The sequence below is a fragment of the Lactuca serriola genome, chromosome 1 (assembly GCF_051521515.1).
Source record: "Lactuca serriola cultivar US96UC23 chromosome 1, Lser_US96UC23_V15, whole genome shotgun sequence".
Lineage (NCBI taxonomy): Eukaryota > Viridiplantae > Streptophyta > Magnoliopsida > Asterales > Asteraceae > Lactuca > Lactuca serriola.
The window spans coordinates 104,954,933-104,982,799 of record NC_136408.1 but is presented as its reverse complement, the minus strand read 5'-3'; the positions used below and the strand labels follow the sequence as shown (position 1 = coordinate 104,982,799).

At 38.2% G+C, this 27,867-nt stretch overlaps 1 protein-coding gene and 1 pseudogene across 1 annotated transcript; both read right to left on the bottom strand.

The window, feature by feature from the left end:
- Positions 1 to 376: 376 nt before the first annotated feature.
- LOC145059798 (F-box/FBD/LRR-repeat protein At1g13570-like) lies at positions 377 to 4,333 on the bottom strand. Its single transcript, XM_079007584.1, has 6 exons — positions 3,996 to 4,333; positions 3,773 to 3,837; positions 3,605 to 3,691; positions 1,056 to 1,888; positions 750 to 917; positions 377 to 667 (listed from the first exon to the last, which is right to left on the bottom strand). The coding sequence occupies exons 1-6, from the start codon at positions 4,331 to 4,333 to the stop codon at positions 377 to 379; spliced, it is 1,782 nt and encodes a 593-aa protein (XP_078863710.1).
- A 36-nt stretch (positions 4,334 to 4,369) lies between these two features.
- Positions 4,370 to 5,499, bottom strand: LOC145059789 (F-box/FBD/LRR-repeat protein At1g13570-like; annotated as a pseudogene).
- Positions 5,500 to 27,867: the final 22,368 nt, after the last annotated feature.

Sequence of the window (27,867 nt, the reverse complement as noted above, 5' to 3'; positions counted from 1 at the left end):
TTTAAACCATTGGGAGTTTATGGATGATAATATTTTCCAATCTCAACCAAGCATCATTAATGCAATAGGAATAGGTACATAATTATAAAGAAGAAAGTATAAAGAAAAATCGTTGGTCTCTTCTTCATGCACAAAATTATTTACAAGTATTAACACACACCATACAGAAGCAAAAATTAACTACGAGTAGGTACACACTTAATTATAAAGAAGAAACTTTATAGAAAAACAATCCGTCTTACTTGCCATTGTTATCAAAATCATACCAAGGCAAGTAAGACAAGAGGAATAAAAAGAAATAAAAGATAACCTAAATATACTTATAATGACGGAATTATAGAGCTAAATTGCAATGTGGTTGAACATCCTTACAAAATTATGTCTCCAGGTTCAAGTACAATATTTTTGCTTTTGGTGAGGCACGAGGGAACCACATAACATCTTTTGCAATATCAAATCTTTTTTGAGCATCAGTTCTCTGACTTGGTGTAATGGTCAACTTGTCGAGAGAAGGCGAATGAGCAAGAAGAAGCTTTATAAAAAGCAGTTCCGGTTTTGATCCTTCTACACGTGTCATCTCAACAGTTTGCAACTGATCCAATGTACAATCCAAGCAGTTTGGGGATTCCAAATGATTTAAAGCAAGTCCCACGTCAACTTGCAGCTCCTGAAAAGAAAACATAAAGATGCAACCACAGTTTAGCATCCAACTCTTGTTTTATATATATATATAACACTCTTCACTTTACCATAGAGTGTGTAACAGTCAGTTTTGCAAGATTCGGTGAGTTTCGAAGCAAACAAAGAGCAGCATGAAGTTGTTCCAAATCACCAAGTTGAAAACGGAGCAACCACAAATGCTTTAAACTACTAATCGCACGTGGAAGCAATTTAGGAATCGTTTCTGCAACCAAAGACTGTGAGATGAAAGTTAGATTTTGATAATTTAACTTACCCCGTAAACATTAGTATTATTTACATAAGACGTGAAATGTAGGACCCCTTTCGGCAAACTACAATTGGGGAAGAGCAAAGGTTAAGCATAAAAAGTTTACCATAAGAAAATTACTGTCGGTGAAAAAGTTTTCAAGTCTGGGCAAGTTACTCAACATTGTGGCCAAATTCATTTTTTCAACTCCTACAAAATCCTGTGTGTAATTCTGTGAAGAAATGAAAACCGAAGTAAGACATGGACTGTCCATTAACCCGAGCAACAAGGCATCAGGACAAGCAACGATAGTCAACTGCCGCTGTTTTCTAGCCTTAATGTTGAAACTGTAAACATTTTTGCAGGTAAAAAGGGACAACTTCTTAAGCTGTGGTAGGTTGATCTTATTTCCACACAAGCTAGTCCCAAAATCTACCTCCTCCAGACGGAGTTCTTCAAGATTGAGAAATCCATTAAACTCAAGTGGCGGCTTATAGAGACAGTTTTCCAGTTTCAACTTTGTCAAATCCAGACAAGAAAACACATAAGAAGGCAGTTTATAATACCGACTTGAATTAGTTAGGATGAGTTCCTTGACACCATTTCTTGATAAGAATGACATCCATTGACCAATTGCTTGGAAGCTATTCACAAATATGTATGGTATATGGAGATGAAATTTCAAGATAGGACCATTGTGAAGGAACAAGACTTGGTTTATGATACTTATAAACCTATTATGACCAAAAGCTTCATTTTTTGCAAATTTATTGGAGAAATATTTATCAAAAACCAGTGCCCTTATTGTGGTCCATCTGTGCCTCCACTTTTTTGATAAAATGCTTGTCCTTACAGCCTCTTCAATCGGGAGCGGCTCTAAGATCGAGTCTATCAAGTGTTCTGGCAAGTTACTGATTTTATCTTCCTCACCACAACTGACAGCCCTCCTTTTACTTCTACCTGTTATTAGATTCACAAAAGAGACCAAGTTATATCAATATAAAAAGATATCTTATATGAATCATGGAGAAATTTGACCTTTCAAATACTCTTCTTAATATCCTTTCATTATCAATGAAGATTTTTGGTGTGGTAGCATACTAGCATGGCTCATGAGAAACACAATGTCTCATTCACAATACTTATGATTTAATGGTTGTAAGCATTTTTAAGGAAACGTGACTCACAGGTCACATGACTAAGTTATTTCAAAGAAATTGGAATGAATAAGAGACATGGACTAAGTTTTACTTACATTTACCAATAATAGAAACATAATACAGTCTGGTACATACAATAAAAATGCATAACCTGAAATTTGTATAATGTACTCTGTTTTTGTTCACAACAGCAATATACTTATATTTCTATAGATATAACAGTAATGTATTTATAATACCTTACCCATAGTAACAATGCACTTGCATATTTTCATTGATGTTTGTTAATTGTAGTAAAAGCCTCCTTGATTAGGAGCCTTTATATATATATATATATATATATATATATATATATATATATATATATATATATATATTAGAAAAGGGGTCCATATACTATACAAAACAGTAAAAACGTATATAAACTAACAATGATAACATTATGCAACATGAAACTTATACTCTTGTAAGCATTTTCCAAGTTTATGGCTCTTTGTTGGTAAATAAATGGAAATATAAGTACTTTGCTATTAGGGGCGAATAATGAACTATATTGCCACATTGGTATCGAGAGTAAGGTCCATTGCTAATTTCCGCAATTACATGACCATATAATAAATGGAAAACCCTAGCTTAACCCCTTCATACTTGCTGACAGATTTATGTTTTTAAACGGATATGTGAAAATTGACAAAGGAATTATACAAACAGAGTTTACCGTATTCAACTGGAATGTACAAAAGAGATCATAAACAACAGAATTCAAACAAAGTATATCAAATATGACATGTGCCACATTTAATTTTCCTTAATAATATTTTCATCGGCTTGTCATGGTAGTAGGATAAGTAGGAAGAACTTGTAGGAGGATATTTAATTTACTCATGACTTGAAGTAGAAACTTACTCATGACTTGAAGATACCCTTCACTCAGAGCGATCGATCTAGTAGTTTATCTTCGTGTTGAAATCTCAAAATTCTGAGATGAAACTGAAACGAGGATTCGAGGGATCATCCACGTTTTATATGTAACGAGAAGGGTTTTGGAGCTATAATTTACCGCATAATGATTCGTAAATTAAACCACTCCCTAAATTAAATATAGACAAATTTACATAAAGGTCCATGTACTTTATAGAAGTCATAGCTTCAGTTATTAATTTATTTTATATATATATATATATATATATATATATATATATATATATATATATATATATATATATATATATATATATATATATATATATTTTATTTTAAAGTGGTTGGTTTATAGAGTTTCAACTTTCAATTCTTTGCGTGTATGATCCTTGACTCTACCCGATTGATTAAAAGAGTTTAATGGGTTAAAAAGTTATGTAATTACGTAAACAGGTTAAAGATCTGAACATAACATGCTAAATTTGGATTGGGTTCAAGTTAAATTGACGGATTAGGTCACTTTTTGTCATCTCTAGATATGATTTATAAAAGTAAGATGGAATTCTATATAAAAATAAAACATTTTTCTATAAACGATAAAGAAGTGAAATAGGTTTTTCTTTTAGCCAATAAATTCTAGAAACACAATACAAGATTTCACATTCAACAAATGCAAGTGTACCTATTTTAAAATATCATAAAAAAATAAACATACCATTAATCCTATTCCTATCATCCCCAAATCAATACCGCTTTAAAATACATGCAAGGTAGACGTGCAAACTGCAAAGGCCGTGGCCATTTGCAATGCTGAAATCAGCATGTTGCCTAAAGGGGTAATATAGCGATCCAAAGTATAAAGCAAAAGAATCCATACTTTGCATTTTAATCAAAATCACTAAGAGAAATAAAAACAAAAGAACAATAAGGATGTAAGTATAAAGCTACATTGCAATATAGCTGAACATTCCTCATTACAGAATTACAGATCGGGATTCAAGTAGAACATTTTTGCTTTTGTTGAGGCTCGAGGGAACTGCATAATATCCATCGTAATGTCAAGTCGTTTTTGAATATCAGAAGCTTCACTTGGTCTAAGGTTAAACTTCTGAAGAGAAGGGGAATGAGCAAGAAGAAGCTTTATACAAAGCAATTCTGGTTTTGATCCTTCTAAATATCTTATCTCAACAGTTTGCAATCGATCCAATGTACAGTCCAAACAGTTTGGGGATTCCAAATAATTTGAAGCAGGTCCCACATCCACTCGAGGCTCTCCTGAAACAACACAACAATGCAACCGAAGTTTAGCTCCCAAGTCTTGCATTATATAAGTAAAATAATTATATAATTTTAGCACTTGTTACTTTACCATTTCCAAGGGCATCCCCAGTGTCTTTAGATTTGGTGACTTCTGAAGCAAACAAAGAGCACCATTAAGTTGATCCACGTCACCATGTTGAAATTTTCGGAACCACATACGCTTTAAACTATTAACCGGATGCGGAAACCACTTTGGAATATTTTCTGCAGTAAAAATCTATGAGGTGAAAGTTAGATTTTAACTTGCCTAAACTACATGAAAAATATATCTTTTGTGCAAATTCCTTTTGAAAATTATACCTTAAGAAACTGAGCATCGACGAAAAAACATTTAATTCTGGTCATGTTACTTAACATTGTGGTCAACATGGCATCAGGACAAGCAATGACAGTCAAATTTTGCAGTTTTGTAAGCTTAATATTGAAATTGTAAACGTTTGTGCACTTATGAAGGGACAACTGCTTAAGTTGTGGTAGGTTGATCTTAGCTCCACACAAGTTAGCCCCAAAGTCAATACGTCGGAGAAAAAGATCTTTAAGATTTAGAAATCCTTCAAAATTAAGTGGTGGTTTAAAGAAACAGTTTTTCAGTTTCAACTTTTTCAATTCTAGACAAAGAAACACATACGAAGGAAGTTCATAACATAGATTGAAGTGGTAAGATTGAGCTCCTTGACTCCGTTTCTTGATAAGAGTAGCATCCATTGATCGACTTCTTGGAAGCTATCAAGAGAAATGTCTGGTATATGGAGATGAGATGAAATTTCAAGATAGGACCCTTGTGAAGGGTCAAAACTTGGTTTATGATCCTTATAAACCCATTACGACCAAAAGCTTCGTTTTATGCAAATCTGTTTAACTGTTTATCAAAAACCAGCGCCTGTGTTCAGTCAATATGTACCTCAAGTTTTTAGATATAATGCTTCTCCTTATAAACCCATTATGACCAAAAGCTTTGTTTTTTGCCATCTTTTTTGAGAAGTGGTTATTAAAAACCAGTGCCTTCATTTCGGTCCATCTGTACCTCCATATTTTTGATATAATGCTTGTTTTTACAGCATCTTGAACAGGGACCCGCTCTAAGACTGAGGCTATCAAGTGATCTGGCAAGTTACTGATTCTGTCTTCTCCAACACAAGCTACAGACCTCCTTTTATATTTTCCTGTCATTAGATTGAGAAACAAAAATGGGACTTGGTTATTTCAAGGAAAATTGAAAGCTTAAGCAATAAGAAACACTAAACAACTTGACATTTCTAATACTCTTCTTAATATCCTTTTAATATCAGTGGAGGTTTGGGAGTGGTAACATTACTCATTATAAATAAACACTTTTATTTGCAATAGACAAAACTATAAAATTGGTCCCTGAGGTATTCAAAAAACTTTGGATAGGGTCCAAAACGTTTTTAACTTGCATGGAAGGTCCAAAATCAAGAATTTCCTTTGGTTTTAGTCCCTGGAGGACTTGAAAAGACTGTTTTGCCCTTTCCATTTCATTTTTTGTATTTTTTTTTTATTTTCTTTTATAATCTATTAATTAAAAATTAAAAATGAGGGAATTGGGTCCACACCCACCACTACCGATACATACTCTCTCTCTCTCTCTCTCTCTCTCTCTCTCTCTCTCTCTCTCTCTCTCTCTCTCTCTCTCTCTCTCTCTCTCTCTCTCTCTCTCTCTCTCTCTCTCTCTCTCTCTCTCTCTCTCTCTCTCTCTCTCTCTCTCTCTCTCTCTCTCTCTCTCTCTCTCTCTCTCTCTCTCTCTCTCTCTCTCTCTCTCTCTCTCTCTCTCTCTCTCTCTCAGAGAACACACACACTATTAACATAAACACACATAAATCAATTTATGGGTTTTTTAGGAATAACTGCTAACATAAACATACATAAATTGATGGATGATGGAACTAAAAGAAGAAGAAGCAATGTATTTGGGTTTGAAATCGGATGTAATCTATTTGGGTTGTGTGGATTCCGATCTGGTATTCTACCTTTCCCCATGGAAGAAGAAGCAATAAATTTGGGTTATGTTTGTAGGAAACGAAAACCACAAACCACAAACAATTCTGGATTTTTGTTGATGCTACAACCAAACCACGTTAATGGTGGTGTTTGTGGATGGATCTCCAGGGAATAGGAGGAAGACACTCTTGTTACTCCCCTGACTTCAAATCGTCATCGATGGTGGATCTCTTAAGTTCGTCATCGTTCCAAGTGATGTTCATCGGGTGTGTTCCAGGTGGTGTTCATCGGAGCTCATCGTCATTTTAGGCGGTGTTCTTCAAGTAGAGTTTTGTATGTGATTTTCGTTTCAGATCTGACATTCTCCATGCATCTTTGTTTCAGATCTGGAAAGGGCAAACCCACCTTCAAGCATAATAACCTTTTTGTTCATGTGTAAAATTGGAGGTGGGAATTATAAAGCTTGTATCTTCATGCAACTTTTAAAGATTAGTGAAATTGATTTTTACAATCTATGGTTCAGATCTAGGAGAGAGAGAGAGAGAGAGAGAGAGAGAGAGAGAGAGAGAGAGAGAGAGAGAGAGAGAGAGAGAGAGAGAGAGAGAGAGAGAGAGAGAGAGAGAACCTATGGGTAGGTTGGACCCGACATTTTTTTTAATTTTTCTTTTGTTTGTTTTCTAATTAATAAGGTATTAAAACAAATATAAAAATACAAAATAAAAATGAGAAGGGCAAAATAGTCCTTTCAACATTTTTTGAACTAAAATCATAGGAAATTTTTGATTTTAGACCTTCCATGCAAGTTAAAAACGTTTTAGACCTTATCCAAAGTTTTTTGAATACCACAGGGACCCATTTTTAAGGTTTTGTCTTTGCAATACTTATAGTTAATGGTTGTTAGCATTTTTTTTAAGGAAATGTGAGTCACATATTACATTTTGGTAATAATCCAACTATCCAAATGTCTTCAACAACATAATGGTTTAAAAGAGGCCCATAAAATAACGAAGAGAAAGGGACATGAATTCATAGGATATACAAAGTGTCTAGTAATAATTTTATTCCATAGTTGTAAGAGTGTGTCCAACCTAGAGCAATATAAGATCTCCAAAAGCAAAATTAATGTCAATTAAGATGCATTACAAGAAACTGAGGCAACTAATCAATTACATTGTACTAAAGGGAGACCTATAACACTAAGAGTTCTAGAAGAGTGACATCGTGTATGTAGTGATAGAATACCTAAAACCCTAAAGGGGGTCACCTCTTGTGCTACAAGTTCCATCAATGGCTTCCCCTGGAAAAACATAACTTAAATCAACTCAAAAGTAAAGAAATTACATGAACACATGCAAAACCTAGCTTAACCCCTGCATACGTGCTCCTTCCAAAAATAACAAGTGTCCAATGACCTCTCGAACTGCAAATAATAAATCTTTTCAAAATGAGTTTCTTGACTCTGTTTCCAATGAATAGGTGATAAATGACATCCAAAATCCAAAAAATTAAACAGAGTCAACGTATTGATTAACTATAATGAACAAAAGATATCAAAGACGGCATAATTCAAAGATAATCTCTGAAAAAATTGATATAACAAGCAAAAGGATATCAAGATTTCTCTTGCGACTTTCAAAAAGTCAAACACAAGGAGGTTTTTGAAGTAGAAACTTACCCATCATCACTTCGACATAGGCATAGAGCGAGAAGTAGTTTATCCTATCATCGTTAAAATGCCACACAATTTGGGAACTTAGGGTTTACTGCCCACCGACAAGTTTTTTTACATAAACATAGTTATCGAAAATTTTATTTACCTAGTAAAGGTAGTTTCAACTTTATTTAGCAACTAATTATACTTTAATTAAAAAAAAACCTAGTAACCTTCGTTTCCTTCACACGATTTTCTCTCACGCGTTCCCTCCTTCTTCGTTGTACTCGTCTTCACTGTGCTTCCATCGCAAGAACCGCCTACGGCTCTTCTTCCACCGCCGGAATACCCTACAACCGCCCTAAGTCTGCCGGTCCTAGGTAAGTCCTTCTAATCGGCTTCTGTTGGTTAATGCTTTATTGCATAATATGTGTCTTTTCCTTATTGTTATAGGTTTCTTGTATATCTTTTACTCCACTGTAATGTATGTTAATGGTTCTTTCATCACTACAAACATGTTGCTACTGTGCGTGAGTTTCATTGCTTTTGTATTTAGTTTTTTTTTTCTATATAATATCTTTAACACCCCACTTCCGAGTTATAGCAAAGAAAAGAAGAGAAAAGAAAAGAAAGTAAGGAGAGAAAAGAAGAGAAAAGAAAGGAAAAAGAAATTGTCATTTGTGCTCCCGAGTTGGAGAGAAATGGAAGGAAAGCTAAACATTTTGTTCTTTCTTTTCAAATCCTCCCAAATCGGGAGGAAAGGTAGGAGGGAAAGTTTTCCTTCCATTTCCTTCCACTTCCTTCCTTTAATGAAACTCGGGAGCACCATTCTCTCTTGCTTTCCTCTCATTTCCTCCCATTTCCTTTCTTTTCTCTCTTTAAGTTGAACTCGGGAGCGGGGTGTTAGATCTTGCAAAAGTAACTTATGTGATTTTTATAATACCTGTTCTTTTTTAGGGTAGTAAGTTTTGTAATCGATGCATGTGTTTTATATATTAATTAATATGATGTTAAATCCTTTGAAATATATACTTTTGTTTTTATAGATTTTCAATGCCATGACATCAAAATTTATTACATTATTATGTTATTGGGATGGAAAATTTTGTGACGGAGAAGAAGGTATAACTTACAACAAGTCTCCAAATAAAGCTATCAAGGTTCAATGCGGAATACAATTCAATGAACTCATCGATCAAATCCATTTTGCTACGTCGATTGATAAGCAACAAAAGCGCATTAAAGTAATATGCAGATATCCATCGGTTGTTGGAAATATATTCCTCTCTCAATTACGGATGACAATGTCATTGAGATCATGTTTGATGCGTTTAGTCTCCATCTATACTTAAAAGTTGAAGTCAATGGCATTAAAAATTACATAGAGACAGTATTGAAAACTAATCTTCTATATTGATTTTCAAAGTATTGATAAAAATCTTCTATATTAATTTTCAAAGTGTTGATAAGTGTGATCGTAAAATTAAAAGTCTACTCAAATTGGCCAACATTACTATAGTCTAGGGGCCAATTGCAAATAAAGAAAAAATGTATTTACACCACATTTAGACCGTACCAACGTAAAGTTTTTGAGTTATTTCTTATTATTATCTCACTGTTTCTATACATTCATACACAAAAATAAGGAATAGATTTGGATCATCTTTGTTCCATCTCTAAACTTGATATCTTCATAATTATTTTTCATTACTTCCACGACAATGCTAAGTTTTACTTTTATTTTTATTGATTTTTTTATGTTAACTATAGATGTCGTGAAACTTTTTAGATAGAACAAGAAAGGGACACAACTTTATCACCGACTACGATTCATACTAATGGTGTGTCACACATGATTCAAAATGAGGACTTAGACATCATTTCTCAGTTTGCCGTTGTGAACAATGGAATGGATAGTGGATTTGACATGGACAATGAAGAAGAAGAAATTGGTCAAGAAAATTTATATCATAGTGAAAATGATAATGAAGGAGATGCAAATATAAAGGGAGATGGCATTAAGGTACCAACTAGTTTTACAAGTTTAGAAGGAATAGATGTGGCTAATGTTGACAATTGGATGATGTCACAATCTGAGAATACAAATGATTTAATTCAAGAGTTAAAAGAAAACTCTTTTAAAAGTAAGGAAGAACTTATTAGAGCCATCAAGCTTTACACGATTAAAAAGCACCGACAATATGAGTTTATCGAAACATGTCCAACTATATGGAAGATAAGATGCAAGTTATGTTCACAAACTAGTTGTAAGTGGTAATTGTGTGCATGTAAACGCCAACATAGTGGGTATTTTGAGATAACACGATACACAGGTCCACATACTTGTTTTCAAAATAGGATTACTCAAGACCACCCAAATCTAGATGCAAGCTTGATAGCTCAAGAAACAGAGCACCTTATTAAGGAACAACCATCTATTAGTGTCCCTACTTTGAGAGCCGAAATAATTGTTAAATTAGGATACACTCCTTCATTCAGGTAGGTTTGGTTAGGAAAGCAGAAGGCGATTGAATGAGTATATGGAAATTGGGAGGAATCTTATATTATTTTACCAAAAGTTCTTACTGCACTCCAATTTTTTAATCCTGGAACAATAGTTGAATGGTGCACTACGAGATCAATTGATGTGGATCAAATGGAGTTCAGACGTGTTTTTTGGGCTTTTTCTCCATCTATCAATGGATTTAAGCACTGTCGACCTGTTATTAGCATTGACGCAACACATTTATATGCCAAGTATAAGGGAAAGATGATGATTGCACTGGGAGTTGATAGTAACAATCAAAATTTTCCTTTAGCATTTGCTGTTGTTGAGAATGAGTAATATAGTAGTTGGCATTGGTTTCTTAATCATGTCAAGAAGAATATGGTAAAAGAACAAGAGGGCATTTGTTTAATATATGATCGTTATAGTGGAATACTTAAGGTTGTTACTGAGCGAGGATCTCCCTAGTTGGAGCCATATAGTTTTCACAGGTATTATTTATTTTATTTCATTAACCACTTTTATGGTACGATTAATTTATAAATGACATTTGAAAATATTTTTACAGGTATTGTTTGCAACATTTCGTCAACAACTTCCATGACAAGTTTCGTAACTCACAATTGAAAGTTTTAGCTTACCGTGCTGGAAGTCAGAACCAAGTTCGTAAGTTCAATTCCATTATGGAAGAAATTGGAAAACTAAGGGGCTGTTTGGCAGGATCTGAATTTTTAAGAGGTCTGAATTGCAAAGAGGGTCTGAATTTTTAAGATCTGAATTTTAGAATGTTGTTTGGTTGGAACCTCTGAATTATTGTGCTGAACAATAAACATGACTATTTTACCCTTATGTATCATTTCTTTTAATTACAACATTATACTTCTTATTAAAACATCGTACTTTAAAAACTATGACCAATTATTCTAATTAGGTAGAAATAGGAAGTACAATGCTATGGCAGCTAATAGAGGACAAATATACTGATAAAAATCCATGAGTAGTACGTATATAAACAATTTCAAAATCAAAACACTTTACATTTTAAATTCCTCTTTATATATATAAACAATTCCACATAAATTTTAATCATCTCTAACCTAATTGTAATCAAGATTACAATGTTTACAACTTTGAAAAACATACATATTAAACAACATGAATCTTGATATGCTCTTTCTTCACTTTTTCCAGTCCCTTTTACAAAGTGTAGACTAATAATAAATAATTACAAACACAAAATCAATAAGCTTTAAACTATTAATAACATTGAATTATGGCAGCCCTGACACAAAAAAATTGCAATCAACAATGAGAAGAACAAGAGCTAATTGCAAACTGAACACAACTCAAAAAAAGAATAACAATTCATAAAACTACAATTCATATCTGAAACATAAGCACCACATTTGATTAAGTGTTTCTTTCTTAACTGCAACCAAATTCGCGATCTAACAGAATAAAAAAAGTGGAATCTGCACATACATTAAATTAAATAATCACATAAAGCATGAGATGGTGAACTTCATCAACAAATCAACAAGATAGCAACAAAAAACATCAGAAAAATCATGATTTTCTGAAGAACAAAACAACAAAAACCAATATTTGAAACAGTACAAAGCATCATTACCGATTTCAGCAAAAACCAAGAGAAAAGAAATGAAGAAATAGCGATTTTATGAAGAACGAAAAACATACATGCTTATGCAATTAGGGCAAAAACAAAGAAAACGATCGCGCCGAAGTCAACGTGGGAGGGTGACATACAACAAAACAAACAACAATCAAAGCAATTAGAGGAAGGTCTCCATTGTTGCCATCCTCGAACATGAATAGTTGCGCAAGGTGAAGATTAGGGGACGACGACTTTGAAGGAAGGATAGAGAACAGAGGCGGTGGCGAAGGGAGGTGTTGGACGTGGTGTTGATGCTGGAAGGAAGTCGGACCTCAGAAGGTGTTTTTGTGTCTTGATCCTCTATTTTCTCACCGTTAAGTTTGATTCTAACCCTCAAGATGTTGGTCTTAATTTTAGTTTGATTTTGATCTCTCTTTAGTGGGGGATTTAGTTTTGGTAGGAAATTTGGTTTTTCTTGTTGCAAAATTTATGGTTTATCAAGCTACGAATCTCGGTTTCAATTGGCAAAGTCAAATATTTTCATATTGATGTGGGTATGGTGGTGAGTATTGGACGTTCATTCAGGACTTGATAGAATCTTTGTGACTTTTCAGGGATGAAAAGAAAGATGTGTAACATCTCCTTTTTTCTTGTATGTTAATATTTCTGTATTTTTATTAGAGTAAATTACTAAAACCATCCTTATGGTTTGGTCAAAATTACACGTTTGGTCCCTGACCTATTTTTTGCGCTCGGATCGACCATGTGGTTTGATTTTGTTGCGGTTTTTGTCCCTATGGTTTGGTCCAAATTTCACGTTTAGTCCCTAACTTTATGTATGTAAGGGATGAAAAACGTAACAAAATCAAACTACAACGACGACCTGAGTGCAAAAAACAAATTAGGGACCAAACTTATAATTTTGACCAAACCATAAGGACTATTTTAGTAATTTACTCTATTTATTATTTAATTTAATTATTTTAATTTTAAAAACAAAGAAAACAACATAATAACCTAAACTGAAATAGAAATGGAGAGAAGGGGTTGAAAGGAGCATGTTTGAAACTTAAATTGTTAGACTACTTGAAACTTAGGGACCATTTGTGTCAAATTTGCCAAAATGAAATGCTGTTTTAAAAAATCGTAATAAATAGTGAAAATCGTAGGAAGAAGTGTAATATACTAATATGTCCCTCAAAAGTTATAATGTTGAACTTTCGTTGTAAGGAATAATGATACATAAATGATGGTTTTGAGGAGGCTAAGGTAGTCTCGAACAGAGTTCTGTTTTGGTGTTTTGGGGCATATTCTAGGAAAATAAACCAAACAACTAATATATATATATATATATATATATATATATATATATATATATATATATATATATATATATATATATATATATATATATATATATATTCTAATAAAAGAATCAGTGACGGATTCAGAAAGAAAGTCAGGGGTTATACAATTTTTTTAAGGGTTGCACTATTAGACAAAAAAACATCATTTCTGAAGGTAGTTTCCGTCACAAAATCACCAATAGAGTGATGAATTTACACAAAATTCACAAGTATCAGACTTTGTGATGGATTGCTAACGGATTTGAGATTGATTTCCAACGGATTTGTGACGAATTTTCACTAAATTTACATTTGACGAGAAAATTTGAGGGGTAGCCCGTGCTACCCCATGCTACAACGTAAATCAGCCCATGAAAAGAATAGTTTTAATCTACTTTTAACATGTGTCATCTTACTAATTAATATATATTTTATTTTTCTTTTGTCATCTATCACCCTATTAGGCCTCTTAATTAATGAATGTCACTTTTCAACATATTAATTCTCTATTTCAAATTTTAAAATTTAAATTTCTCAATCTAATTATATTAAACTAATAACATTATAATAATAATTAAAATAAAATTAATACAAATTATAAGTTAATATAATTTCATGTATTTATTTAAATTAACGATTATAATTTTATATAACTAAAAAAATATCTCTTAATTAATATTTTATTCAAAATAATTGATTAATAATTTTGAGTTCTCACTATAAAAGTTTAATTAATTTTCTAACAGTGGTTCACATAGGTTATAAACAAGTATATATATATATATATATATATATATATATATATAATAGGTGTGAAACCCGTGTAATACACGGGTTGATTAAAAAAATAACTATATATAAAAATATGAATATTAAGTATTTTTTTTAAGAAAACATTAAATATCAATGTGTAAAAATTAAATATTTTTTAAAGTGAAATTTCAAGATATATACAAAAAAAATGATGAATAAATAAATAATTCAATTTATACTAATAAACTACATAAAAATAATAATATTTTGGCCACATAACCATTTGTTTGGTTTATCAATGAAAAAGAACAAAGTTTGATTATTTTTTACATGTAGACCATTTTGCTTAAAATGACAATGAACTTTGAAAGAAAAATATCAATTTTATATATTGAGTGAAACATATTAAAATTTAAAAATATAAGGAAACTAAGTAATGACACATTTATTACTTTCTATAATCTAAAAATTAGAATAATTAAGTAATAAAATCAAAAATTACCACAAAATTGTTGGATTAGTGTCTAAGCTCGTAACCATATTTGGTAAATACTTGACCTGGTTGTAGATGGTCCTTTTGGGTTGCCTTCACCAAAACAACTTGACTGGAGAAATAAATACATAAAGAGGTTATTATGATTTATTAATATGTTATAAGAATAATATATTAAAGGAGAAATCATATCTGTTTAATTAATATTGGTCAATAATGAATTAGGAATTAATTTTGTGATCAAGTGTAATTAATTAAACTAGAGGGGCTGAATTGTAATTATGCGATAGTTACAAAATAGGGCAATGGTTATCCTTGTAGAAAGTTGGACGGATTCAAGGAATTGGATATCCTTGAAATCCTCCATATGGTCCAAGAGATAAGGGTTATCAAGAATTATCTTATGATTGCTTGGTGGGCAAGTAACTAGATAAGGTTAAGGACTGAAACCCTAATCTCAACCCTATATAAAGACCCCTAGGCCTTAAGAAATCGTCCGACTTGCTTCTAAGAGATCCCTAGGCCGATTTCTACCTCCTCTCTTCTCTCTCTATAGCCTCTCTAATTGCTTGTGGTGTTTGTGAGCCATTAGAGGCACTACACTTGTGGTGCTTGCTTTCAAGACTTAGGGTTTGAAGATTTAAGTTGTTATTGCAATATAACAACAAGAGGTATGTAATCTAACCTTATATATGAATTTCCAAAATAGCAATCTACTTTAGGGTTTTATTCATGTGTTCATAATGTTGTATATCTAATAGTGAAAGCATAGATCCAAATATAGGGTTGCATGCACACATAGGATTGTTTGTATAAAACCCATCAGTGGTATCAGAGACTTTGGTTAACTTGTTTTCAATTAGTATTATTCAATTGTATGAACTTGACAAATTAGGGTTTATAGCCAATAAACCCTAGGATGCAAGAGATTTCGAGATTAGGGTTTCCTAACCCTAATTTGCGAAAATCTTGAAAGGGTTTTTTTTAACCCTTCCCTTTGATCCAAGATTTCGAAATCTAGGGTTTGCAAACCTTTAGATTTCGAGATTTTCCTCCTTCCCTAAGATAAGATCCTAAATTTTAGGGATTTGGATAATCCCATATCTTGTAATTATCTCTTAATAGTTAAATATGGTAATTAAAGATTTTGAATTATCCCCTCCCATTATTTTCGAGATTTAGAGGGATAAAAGGGATTAGGATAAGTAAATTGTTTAAATGGTAATTATCCTTTAAGATTTAATAATCCCTTATGATTTAATAATTTGAATTAATAGTTTAATTTGAGATAATTATTAAATCAAGAGTTTTAATATTTAAAATTTTAATTTAAACGGTATTAAATTTCGAAAATTTTAAATTGAAGATTAAAACCCTAGCATTTTGAAATGTTTAAAATACACCCTATACTATTATATTATTACAAGCTTAATATATATATATATATATATATATATATATATATATATATATATATGTATAATTAAAATGCAAGTCTTACCATTAGTAGGCCTCATTCACGAAGCCGGTCTATAAGGTGGGTATAAGGTTGTTGCCTATAAAATGACGCTTAATGGGTGTACACTCACACCCACCGCTTGCTTGACTTGTGGAGGGTCGTTAGCCGAACGGGTAGGATATGGGAATCCTCTCTTCATTAATAAGTATAATGAATCTATATAAAGTAACTAAACATTTTTTTTTAAATTCCCAATCCTAGTTACTTTAGGCAAAAGTGAAATTGATGCAATCCCATGAAATTACACTTTGCACCCTTGCTAAGAAGTTAGTGGAGCATGTGTGGTTTACTGGCACACTAATTGGTTCTAAGCAAAGGTGGTAAAGGGTGAATCATTGTTTGTCATAGTTCGAGGGAGCGTGTGTGGTTTACCGGCACATTGAATAGGTGATTGTAACAATGAAGGCACCATGTAGATTTGAATGGTTATTCACACACCCACTTTGTGATCCTCGGCATCCCAGTCACAAACGAGAGGGGCATATCGAGATTTAAACATGTCATTGAAAAGTTCAGTGAATGTCCAAGAAAATCTAGGAATTCTCAATACATTTAAAACTTAAGCTTATGTTTTTCATGGTGAAGAATTAGTGAATCGTCATTCACTTACCTCCAAATTATTTACATGTTGGATTACGACATCCCTTTTTCTAATATGTAAATATTGTTGTTGGATCTTAGCCCTAATTTTTCATTTTGGGTGTTTAATTAGGGATTCAATTCTAATCAAACTTTGTCCTTTCTATTTGTAGATGTCTAACGCAAACAACGCTGCTGCTAGCTTATTCACGCTAATGAGCCTTTGTCAAAAAGTGACTTTCGATGGATTGAACTTTAGCGAATGGATAAGATACATTCGCACTATCGCACGTTACGAGGACAAAGAGTATGTTCTCCATGAGAAGCTCGAGAAGATCAATCCAGAAATTGCTACTCCCGTTGTCTTTGAGACCCATGAGCATGATGCAACGAAAGTTCATTGCATCATGATAGCCACAATGAACTCCGAATTCCAAAAGTCCTATGAGGACATGTATCCCTATAAGATGCATATAGACTTGATGGAGAGATATCACCAAAGCGCGAGGCAAGAGTGCTATGAGATCATTACGAATACGATCACTTCTAAAATGGGAAGTGGAGAGTCTCTAACCGTGCACTTGCAAAAGATGCAAAGGTATGTTGATCGTCTTCGCAAGTTGAATGTCAACTTTGGGGATGATTTGGCTATCGACATTGTTCTTCACTCCTTGCCCTCATGCTACAACCAATTTAGGATGACCTACCACATGAACAAAGAAGAAGTCACCCTAAGCAAACTCCAAGGGCTCCTAAGGACTGCTGAGAGCAACCTAAAGGAAAAGTCTGTTGCACTAACTCCTAATCCACCTGCTGCTACTGTTTTGGAAATTGAGCAAAGAAGGGGCAAGAAGAGGAAGACTCCATCAAAGAGCCACCATAAGGGAAAGTCCCAAGATGGTTCCTCTTCTAGTGGGACCAAGGTTGATCCTGCTAAGCCCAACCCTAGCCCAAAGGAGGCAAAGTGCCATCATTGCCACAAAATAGGGCATTGGAAGAGAAGCTGCCCGGAATATCTGCAAGCCATCAAGGATAGAAAGATCAAGCCATCTTATGCAGGTATATACACTATTAAATCTAATGATTCATCTCATGCTATTTCTTGGGTTCTTGATACAGGATGTGTTTACCACATTTGTTCTGATTTATAGGGACTAAGAATAAATAGGGATGTGGAGCATGGAAGAATAAATCTAATCATGGGAAACAGAAGATCGTCGCCTGTCACCAAGATTGGAGTGTATTCTTTAGTGCTTAGTAATGGATTAGGTTTAGATTTAAATAATTATTACTACTCTCTAGATATGGCAAGAAACATCATTTCTTTTCATGGCTTGTTTAGACAAGGATTTAGATATTCATTTAACAATGAGAATGGTTCTATTTATGCTTATCTAAATGGTGTTTTATACTTTGAAGCAATGCCTTGTAATGGAATTTATGAAACTGTTATGGTTGTAGATAACCTAGGAAATGATGTGTTGTGTATGGATTCTTCCAATAGTATAGATAAAGCATCTTTGTGGCATTGTCGTCTTGGACATGTCAACAAGAAGCGCATAGCCCAACTCCAAAAGGATGGAGTGTTGGAGTCATTCGACCTTAGGGAAGATGACACGTGCGAATCTTGTTTACTTGGAAAGATGACCAAGTCACCCTTCACTGGAACTTGTGAGAAGGGTGAGGGTTTATTGGATCTCATACACACCGACGTGTGTGGGCCATTTAGAACCACCACAAAGGATGGGAACCGCTTCTATGTGACTTTCACCGATGATTATAGTAGATATGGGTACATTTACTTAATTAAGCACAAGTCAGAAACGTTTGAAAAGTTCAAAGAATTCAAGCATGAAGTGGAGAATCAATTGGGCAGGAAAATCAAGATGCTTCGATCCGATCGAGGAGGAGAGTACCAAAGTCTTGAATTCCACGACTATCTCAAGGAATGCGGAATAGTTTCGCAATTGACGCCACCTAGGACACCGTAATTGAATGGTGTGGCAGAAAGGCGTAATCGAACCCTGTTAGACATGGTCTGTTCTATGATGAGTCGTGCTTCACTACCTATCTCATTTTGGGGGTATGCCTTAGAGACTGCCGCCCATATCCTTAACCGAGTCCCTACAAAGAAGGTTGCCAAAACACCTCACGAGATGTGGACATGGAAAGCTCCCTCGTTGGCACATATCAAGGTTTGGGGTTGTGAAGTTTTCGTAAGACGAGATACTCACGACAAGCTCGAACCTCATAGTGAGCGATGTATTTTCATCGGCTACCTGCATAGATCCTTTATATATCTCTTCTATAGACCGAGTGACAATGTTGTCTTCATTGCGAGAAGAGGGGTTTTCCGAGAGCGAGAACTCATAAGCCAGAGAGATAGTGGGAGGCAAATCGATCTTGAAGAGATTCAAGAATCGAGCAATGAAGGAACCTATAACACTGGCGCTCAACCCGAGGAGGAAACTTTGGTTGAACCAATTAACCAATCCTTACCTCTTAGACGTTCCGAAAGAGTTAGATTTCAACCCCAGTTATATGGTTTTCATATTACTACCGAAGGGGACACGTATATTAGTGATAGTACAATAGTAAATCTAGATGAACCTAACAACTATAAGGAAGCCATGGTAGGCCCGGAGTCTGCTAAATGGAAAGAGGCGATGGATAGCGAGATTCAGTCCATGTATGACAACAAAGTTTAGAATTTGGTTGACAATGTGCCCGGACGTAAGACGGTTGGCTGCAAATGGATCTTCAAGAAACAGACCGACGTGGATGGGAATGTGCACACGTATAAGGCACGATTGGTGGCGAAGGGCTTTACTTAAACTCCCAGAGTTGAATATGATGAGACCTTCTCACCAGTTGCCAAGATAAAATCTATTAGGGTGATGCTAGCCATTGCTACATTTCATGACTATGAGATATGGCAGATGGATGTCAAGACTACTTTCCTTAATGGGAACTTGGCTGAGGATGTTTACAAGGCTCAGCCAGAGGGTTTTGTCAATACGAAGCATCCCAATAGAGTGTGCAAGATTGAGAAGTCCATTTATGGACTTAAGCAAGCATATCGTAGATGGCATCTTTGCTTCGATGAGAAAGTCAAAGAGTATGGATTTGTACGAAGCGAAGATGAATCATGTGTATATGTCAAGGCCAGTGGGAGTATAGTTAGCTTCCTCGTTTTGTATGTTGATGACATACTGCTCATAGGAAACGACATCCCGACTCTACAGGAGGTTAAGTCCTGGCTCGGGAAGTGCTTCACTATGAAGGACCTCGGAGAGGCTTCCTATATTTTGGGAATAAGGATAATGAGAGAACGAAGTAAGAGACTAATAGGACTTAGTCAGAATACTTACTTGGATTAGTATGGAAAACTCAAAGAAGGGAGAACTACCGATATAGAGTAATGCCAAGTAGAGTAAGACTCAAAGTCCGAGTACCGAAGCCAAGATAGCAGAGATGAGCCGAGTAACCTAGGCTTCCGCAGTTGGCTCGATCATATATGCTATGACTTGTACTTGCCCTGATGTGGCCTTTGCCTTGAGCATGGTCGGTAGGTATTAGGGGAACCTGGGCAAAGCTCATTGGATTGCGGTTAAGAATATCCTTAAATACCTTCGGAGGACCAAGGAATGGTTTTTAGTCCTCGGAGGGAGTGATGACTTAAAGGTGCGAGGGTATAGTGACGCCAGCTTCCAGACTGACACAGACAACTACCGTTCACAATCAGGCTGCATCTTTAGCCTAAATAGAGTGTAACATCCCGGAATATCAAGAGTAAAGTTGAAGGGCTAAAAGAGTAAATTGGGAAGAGGAACTCGGCGAGTCCATGGGTGGACTCGGTGAGTAGGGTCGCGACTTTGGTCGCGTGTTAATTGGCTGACTCGGCGAGTCAGCGGATGGACTCGGCGAGTAGGCGCTGAGTGGAGAAAACCCTAAATCCGGAGGATGAGCCCTATATAAAGAACATTATACCCTCTCCCCAGCCTCTTTACCCTCTGTTGAAGTCCAGAAAGCCCTGAGGCGCGATTTTGAGGGATTAGAGTGCATTTGGAGCTTGAAGAAGTGATTGTTGAAGGAATCTTGAAGGAGAAGAGACTTGGGTCAAAGGGCTTTGCAAGGATTCAGATTAATCTTCTCTTAGAGCTTCCTTTTGAGGTATTATTCATTGTTTGAGCTGCTATTATCTAGATTCATCATTTTGGAGGTGTTAGAGATAATATCTTTTGATGTATTGGAGTTTAGAGGTTAGATCTGAGATTGCTACCTCAGATCTGGAATGGAAAAGGGTTAGAATGCATAAAAGTCCCTGTTTATGAGTGATTGAAGGAGCTATCTTGTCCCAAACCCAAACCCTAGAGTGAAAATGCCTAGATCTCCTTGGATTCACGTAAAGTTTGCCACTTTATGTGATGGATGGCCTTAGGAAGGGTAGATCTATGGTTTGGATCATCTGCATGGCTTGGAAAGCCTCAGTATGGATTCAGACCCGGTGGTACTCGGCGAGTCACATGGGTAGACTCGGCGAGTTGCTTGAAGATAGGCTGGAACTCGGCGAGTTGGAAGAAAAACTTGGCGAGTTGGATGAAGATGGCATGGAACTTGATGAGTTGGAAGAACAACTCGGCGAGTAGGTTGAAGATAGCCTTAAAACTCGACGAGTCTGTTCTTGGACTCGGCGAGTCTTGTCGAGAAGTCCCAATCTTTTCTGGTTGAGCCGAGAATCGGTGAGTCAAGGGATGACTCGCTGAGTTGTGTGCGAGTGGACTCAAAATTGTTGGACTCGGCGAGTCTCAGGGTGACTCGGCGAGTTGGGTCGCGGATTGAAGGAAATGTTGGGCATGGGGACTCTGCGAGTCATCGGGTTGACTCGGTGGGTAGAGTCAGTCAGGGGTTGACTTTGACTTTGACCAAGGGTTGACTAGTTGTCTTCCAGGGGTATTTTGGTAATTATTGAGTTCAGTGCCTTAGTGTTGTTCAGTGAAGGAGTTCGTGTCGGAGTTTGGAGCAGCGGGATCTTATCTTTTCAGCTGGCAGTTTCGAGGTGAGTTATCCTCACTATATCATCAGGGTCTAAGGCACCAAGGCCGGCCCTTTATCGGATTGTGATCCGGGTATTTGTTGTATGTTATTGCTTTGATATGTTGCATCCTGGTAGCTAGGATGGTATATGTTGGAGACCTGGTTGAGGTCGGTATCCTGAGATGTAGGGTGATGCTATGCTAGTGACCGGTTAGGTCGGTATCCTGGTTAGGATGATGACATGTTATGTGATCTTTTTGATCGGTTTGTTGACTGTGAATTGTTATATAATTGTATGTTTATGTGCACATGGTTGTTTGGATTGGAGTTGGGTTGAGGCGGGTCCTGCTTTGTGCTGTAGGCCAAGATACCCAGGGTGGACCGGTTTTCCCGAAGGCCCAACGAGCGGTCCGGATAAGCTGTAGGCCCCAAGAGGGCGGACCAGACGTGCCGAGGCTCGGAGAGTGGACCAGGCCGACTGAAGGCCCGGTGCGGGCCGACCAGTCATACTGTAGACTCAGAGAGTGGACCGTGTGGATTGAAGGCCCGGTGCGGGTGGACCAATCACACTGTAGACTAGATGTGTATGGCTAGACTCGGAGGGTGGACCAGGTGGACTGTTGGCCGGTGCGGCGGACCAGTCACACAGTAGACCCGAAGTGCATGGCTGTTCTGTGATCGGATATGATATGGCATGTTATGCGTGTATGGCATATGTGGTTGGTATTTTGCGGATATCTCACTAAGCTTTCGGGCTTAAAGTTGTGGTTTTATGTTTTTCAGGTTCTTTAGGAGACCGTGGCAAGGCAAAGGTGTGATCGTACCGCTCCTCTTGTTTATGTTGTGATGAGATTCTGGGAATACTTTAATTTAACTGTAATGAAAACCTTTTTGTAATAAATTAATGAATTTGGGGTGTTTTTGAAAAGTTTAAATTGGTTGGAATTTTTCGGTCATTACAAGTTGGTATCAGAGCCTTGGTTTGAGTGAATTGGAGGAACACTCGTGTGACTCCAGTCTTAAATCGAGGAGAGTTTTCAAAAGAGAATTTAAAATGGTTTGCAAAATGAGTAAAGGAGGACGCGGAGGTACAATCAGCCGGAGCCAGTAAGTAACCCCAAAATACCATACATGATATTTGTTTTTGAGCTTTGTTAGAACATCATGCTAGTGCTAGGCTAGGGATCTTCAGGATTTCATGATAATGCTGCCTGATTTGTGATGCCTGTAGCCTAGGGTTTCCTTGTGGGAGATTTCCAGTGGTCCTCTAGTGGTGAGGGTTGAGCGCTTGTTTGTATGTTTTCTCTAGGGCGTTGTAGTAGTACTTCATACAAATATGGGTAGGTGTGGAAGGTAGTATGGGCCCGTACTACTGAAAGCACAGGACCCATACGCGTATCAGGGAAACCATGACCTCTAGGGTGGGGTTGAGAGTTGGTTCCCGGGTTAGTGGGAAGTATCTGAGATTTTGTGGTGTTATTTCAAGATGGAGATTCTGAGACATGCTGGGAGTGGATCCGGATCAGGATCGGGAGCAGGAGAGGGAGTTCCGGGCGGGTCAGTACCGCCCAAGGTTATTGGTCAGATGAGCACGTGCGAGTTGGATGCGAGGATTCGTGAGATCCTGCATGATGAGGTTGCTGCGTTGTTCCGGGCCGAGTTGTTGGAACTGTTTGGGTCGATCAAGACCGCCATGGTTGAGTATTTTGATGAGCGCTATGCAGCTCTCACAGAGACGGCTGCAGCGGCGGCTACAGCGGTTGTAGCAGCGGCAGGGGGAGGAGCTGGTCAGGGTTTTCAGTATCGGGACTTCGATAATACGAAGCCTCCCACCTTTGATGGAGTTCAGGACCCGATTGTTGCTATGATATGGTTATCGGACGTGGAGGGGTGTTTCTTCACGTGTTCATGCCCTGCTGATCAGAGGGTGAGATGTGCTATGAACCTGTTGAGGCTCGGGGCGAAGGATTGGTGGAGATTGACCACAGGGTCATACTCGGATGCGCAGAGGGCTGCAGTTTCATGGGATCAGTTCAGATAGATGTTCAGCACTCGTTATGTTCCACGAGTTGAGAGTGAGAGATTGGCTCAGGAGTTCCTTGAGCTGAAGCAGGGTTCGGAGTCGGTGACTGAGATCACCAGGATGTTCACTGAGAGGGCGATGTTCTGCCCTGAGTTCGCTTCGGAGCAGGCTCAGATGTCTCGATATATGAGCATGCTCAAGAGGGATATCAGACAGTTTGTGTCTACGCAGAGGTGCGAGACTTTGTTGGAATTGCAAGAGGCCGCCAGGCGGCGTGAATTAGAGATTAAGTTGCAGTTGCGTGAGCTAAGGTAGGCTCCGGTGTAGTTGCAGCCGGCACCAAAACGGTCCAAGACCGTTGATTCTAGAATGGGAGACCTGAGTAGCCACACTTGTGGGAAGTGTGGGAGGAGCCACACCGGAGTTTGTAGGTCCGGTGGTGCATGCCGCAAGTGCGGAAAGGAGGGGCACTATGCGAGGGATTGTCGGCAGTCCGCGCCGGTTCGGGATTTGATGATTTATTATCATTGTCATCAGATTGGACATTTGAGGGTCAACTGTCCACAGCTCGCTACAGGACCGATGCAGGCTCCAGCACCGGCCACTTTGAGGATCACTGGTGGAGTTCAGGGTGGAGCGGAGCCCCCAAGGGCTTAGGGTTGTGCTTTTCAGCTTACAACAGAGGAGGTCAGAGCAATGCCGGAGGCAGTCGCGGGTATGTTTCTTTCTTGATGTCTTGATTATCTTGTGATTATTGTGGGTATCGTTTATCTGCTAGTCTCATTGTGTGGTTTTTGGTGTGGTATTCGTTGTTCTTTGAGAATTATGGTATGGTTATGGGTTAGTGTTGGGAATTTCGTTGGTTATCATTCATGGAGTTTTTAGTGGGAATCTGGCACTGGTCTGAATGTCGGGTAGCATCTACCTTCTGAGGAGTGGTTAGCTGCAGATTGAGTTTCTTTCGAGCGGGATGATCAGTGTGGGAATGGGATTTTTGTGAAGGTTGTTTATGCTTGCGGGGCACAGTTCGCGGGTAAGTGATTGTGTTGTGCAGGGTTGTTTTGGGAGGTCGGTGATAGCTCCCGGTGGTTGATAGTCAGTGCCCTAAGCGGGGGAGAATTGGAAAATTCTCTGGAAGATCGATGAGCATGTGAGGTTGTTTAGCTGTTTGGGATTCAGCAGTGTTCTGTCAGCTAAGAGTGTAGGCTGGTATGAGTAAGTGGCAGGCATGCGGGGCGGCATACAGACCAAGGGTACTTAATTGCGGAGGGCCTGGGATCAGGCCGGGATTGAGTTGTGTGATGGAGATAGAGTTTGGAACCCCTAGAGGGCTAGAACAGTATGCATGGGAGGATTTCCCGGAGAGATAGCTCGGAATGATGAACGTTAGTGAGCGGTCCGGATAGACTGAAGGCCGGTAGGCGTACCAGTCAGGCCGAAGGCTTGGAGAACGGTCCAGCCAGATTGAAGGCACTAGAGGGCGGTCCAGATTGGCTGAAGGTTCTGAGGGTGGTCCAGATTGGTTGAAGGCCTGTTAAGGCGGTCCAGTCATGCTGAAGACTCTGCAGGTATTGTTAGATCGGTTCGAGGAAATGGATTGAGTATGTTGCGATGTGTTAGCATTAGAAGGTCTGGCCCCGGGTATTGATCTTGATTAGTGGAGATGGTGCATGGAATCGAGAGTCCTTGCTAGTAGAGTCAGAGCATGTGTTTTGGATGGATAGTGGTTACACTATGAAGGAGTGGTGTAGCATTGGGCGAGCACCATGGCACTTGTCATAGTGACAAGGCGGCCAAGTGGATTTCCTTGGTAAAGGAAAGAGAGAGGAGTGTAACTCCGAGAGGGAGTGCAAATTCACGGAAGTGAAAGCAGCAGCGCAGAGTTATGTTTGGAGTAATCCAAGTATGGTCATTGAGCAACATGTTTGCGGTAGTGGAGTGGAATCACATCCGATTTGGGATGTCTGCTGAGGTCGCGGAAGGAATTCCGTGGGTGTAGAGCCAAGAGGGATCGGAAGGGATGCAGGGAGGGAGTCTTGGGCTCTCAGTGTGATTCTGATCAAGGAATTGTGTATGTAGTAGTGGTTCATCCTGGGGGATGTTTGGAGATGTCGTCAGTGTAACGGGTTTTCCCAACCCGAGGGTGCTAGAGCTAGTTCAGCATGTGTATGTGATTGCACGAGGAGAACTCATGGGAGTTGCTCTGAAGAATGTGTCTTTCTGTCAACGGAATGGATAGAGTTGGACTCGGATCGGGAATCCGGTGGTGCATGGTTATTTCTAGCTCATATGGGTCGAGTGATGGTTGCGATTTGGAGCAGTGTTGCATCATGAGTAGTACTCAGTTGTTAAGTGGGGTTATCAGAGGGTGAAGCCGGTGGCCGGCTTGAGACGGTGGTCAGGACACCGTAAGAAAAGAGAAAGTGAGTTCGAGTTTCGATGGCTGTGCCTTGAGGAACCTGGTCTGGTTAATGCCAGGTGGCGCGTTGCGGGAGTATTTCTAGAGTTGAGTTGCCACAGGCTTCGAGGGTGAAGCCTAATTTAAGTGGGGGAGAATTGTAACATCCCGGAATATCAAGAGTAAAGTTGAAGGGCTAAAAGAGTAAATTGGGAAGGGGAACTCGGCGAGTCCATGGGTGGACTCGGCGAGTAGGGTCGCGACTTTGGTCGCGTGTTAATTGGCTAACTTGGCGAGTCAGCGGATGGACTCGGTGAGTAGGCGCTGAGTGGAGAAAACCCTAAATCCGGAGGATGAGCCCTATATAAAGAACATTATACCCTCTCCCCAACCTCTTTACCCTCTGTTGAAGTCCAGAAAGCCCTGAGGCACGATTTTGAGGGATTAGAGTGCATTTGGAGCTTGAAGAAGTGATTGTTGAAGGAATCTTGAAGGAGAATAGACTTGGGTCAAAGGGCTTTGCAAGGATTTGGATAATCTTCTCTTGGAGCTTCCTTTTGAGGTATTATTTCATTTTTTGAGCTGCTATTATCTAGATTCATCATTTTGGAGGTGTTAGAGATCATATCTTTTGATGTATTAGAGTTTAGAGGTTAGATATGAGGTTGCTACCTCAAATATAGAATGGAAAAGGGTTAGAATGCATAAAAGTCCCTGTTTATGAGTGATTGAAGGAGCTATCTTGTCCCAAACCCAAACCCTAGAGTGAAAATGCCTAGATCTCCTTGGATTCACGTAAAGTTTTCCATTTTACGTGATGGATGGCCTTAGGAAGGGTAGATCTATGGTTTGGATCATCTGCATGGCTTGGAAAGCCTCGGTATGGATTCAGACCCGGTGGTACTCGGTGAGTCACATGGGTAGACTCGGCGAGTTGCTTGAAGATAGGCTGGAACTCGGCGAGTTGGAAGAAAAACTCGGCGAGTTGGATGAAGATGGCCTGGAACTCGACGAGTTGGAAGAACAACTCGGCGAGTAGGTTGAAGATAGCCTTAAACTCGACGAGTCTGTTCTTGGACTCGGCGAGTCTTGTCGAGAAGTCCCAATATTTTCTGGTTGAGCCGAGAATCGGTGAGTCAAGGGATGACTCGGTGAGTTGTGTGCGAGTGGACTTAGAATTGTTGGACTCGGCGAGTCTTGGGGTGACTCGGCGAGTTGGGTCGCGGATTGAAGAAAATGCTGGGCATGGGGACTCGGTGAGTGGACCAGGCCGACTGAAGGCCCGACACGGGCGGACCAGACGTGCCGAGGCTCCGAGAGTGGACCAGGCCGACTGAAGGCCCGGCGCGGGCGGACCAGTCATACGGTAGACTCGATGCGGGCGGACCAATCACACTATAGACTCGATGTATATGGCTAGACTCGGAGGGTGGACCAGGTGGACTGTTGGCCGGTGCGGCGGACCAGTCACACAGTAGACCCGAAGTGCATGGTTGTTATATGATCGGATATGATATGGCATGTTATGCGTGTATGGCATATGTGGTTGGTATTTTGGGTATATCTCACTAAGCTTTCGGGCTTACAGTTGTGGTTTTATGTTTTTCAGGTTCTTCAGGAGACCGTGGCAAGGCAAAGGCGTGATCGTACCGCTCCTCA

Coding starts and splice junctions, on each gene's coding strand:
- LOC145059798 (XM_079007584.1), bottom strand. CDS start 4,333: ATGCAAGACTTGGGAGCTAAACTTCGGTTGCATTGTTGTGTTGTTTCA. Junction 3,692..3,772: donor TTTGCACGTCTACCTTGCAT/GTATTTTAAAGC, acceptor ATTTTAAAATAG/GTACACTTGCATTTGTTGAA. Junction 1,889..3,604: donor ACCTATTTCACTTCTTTATC/GTTTATAGAAAA, acceptor ATCTAATAACAG/GTAGAAGTAAAAGGAGGGCT.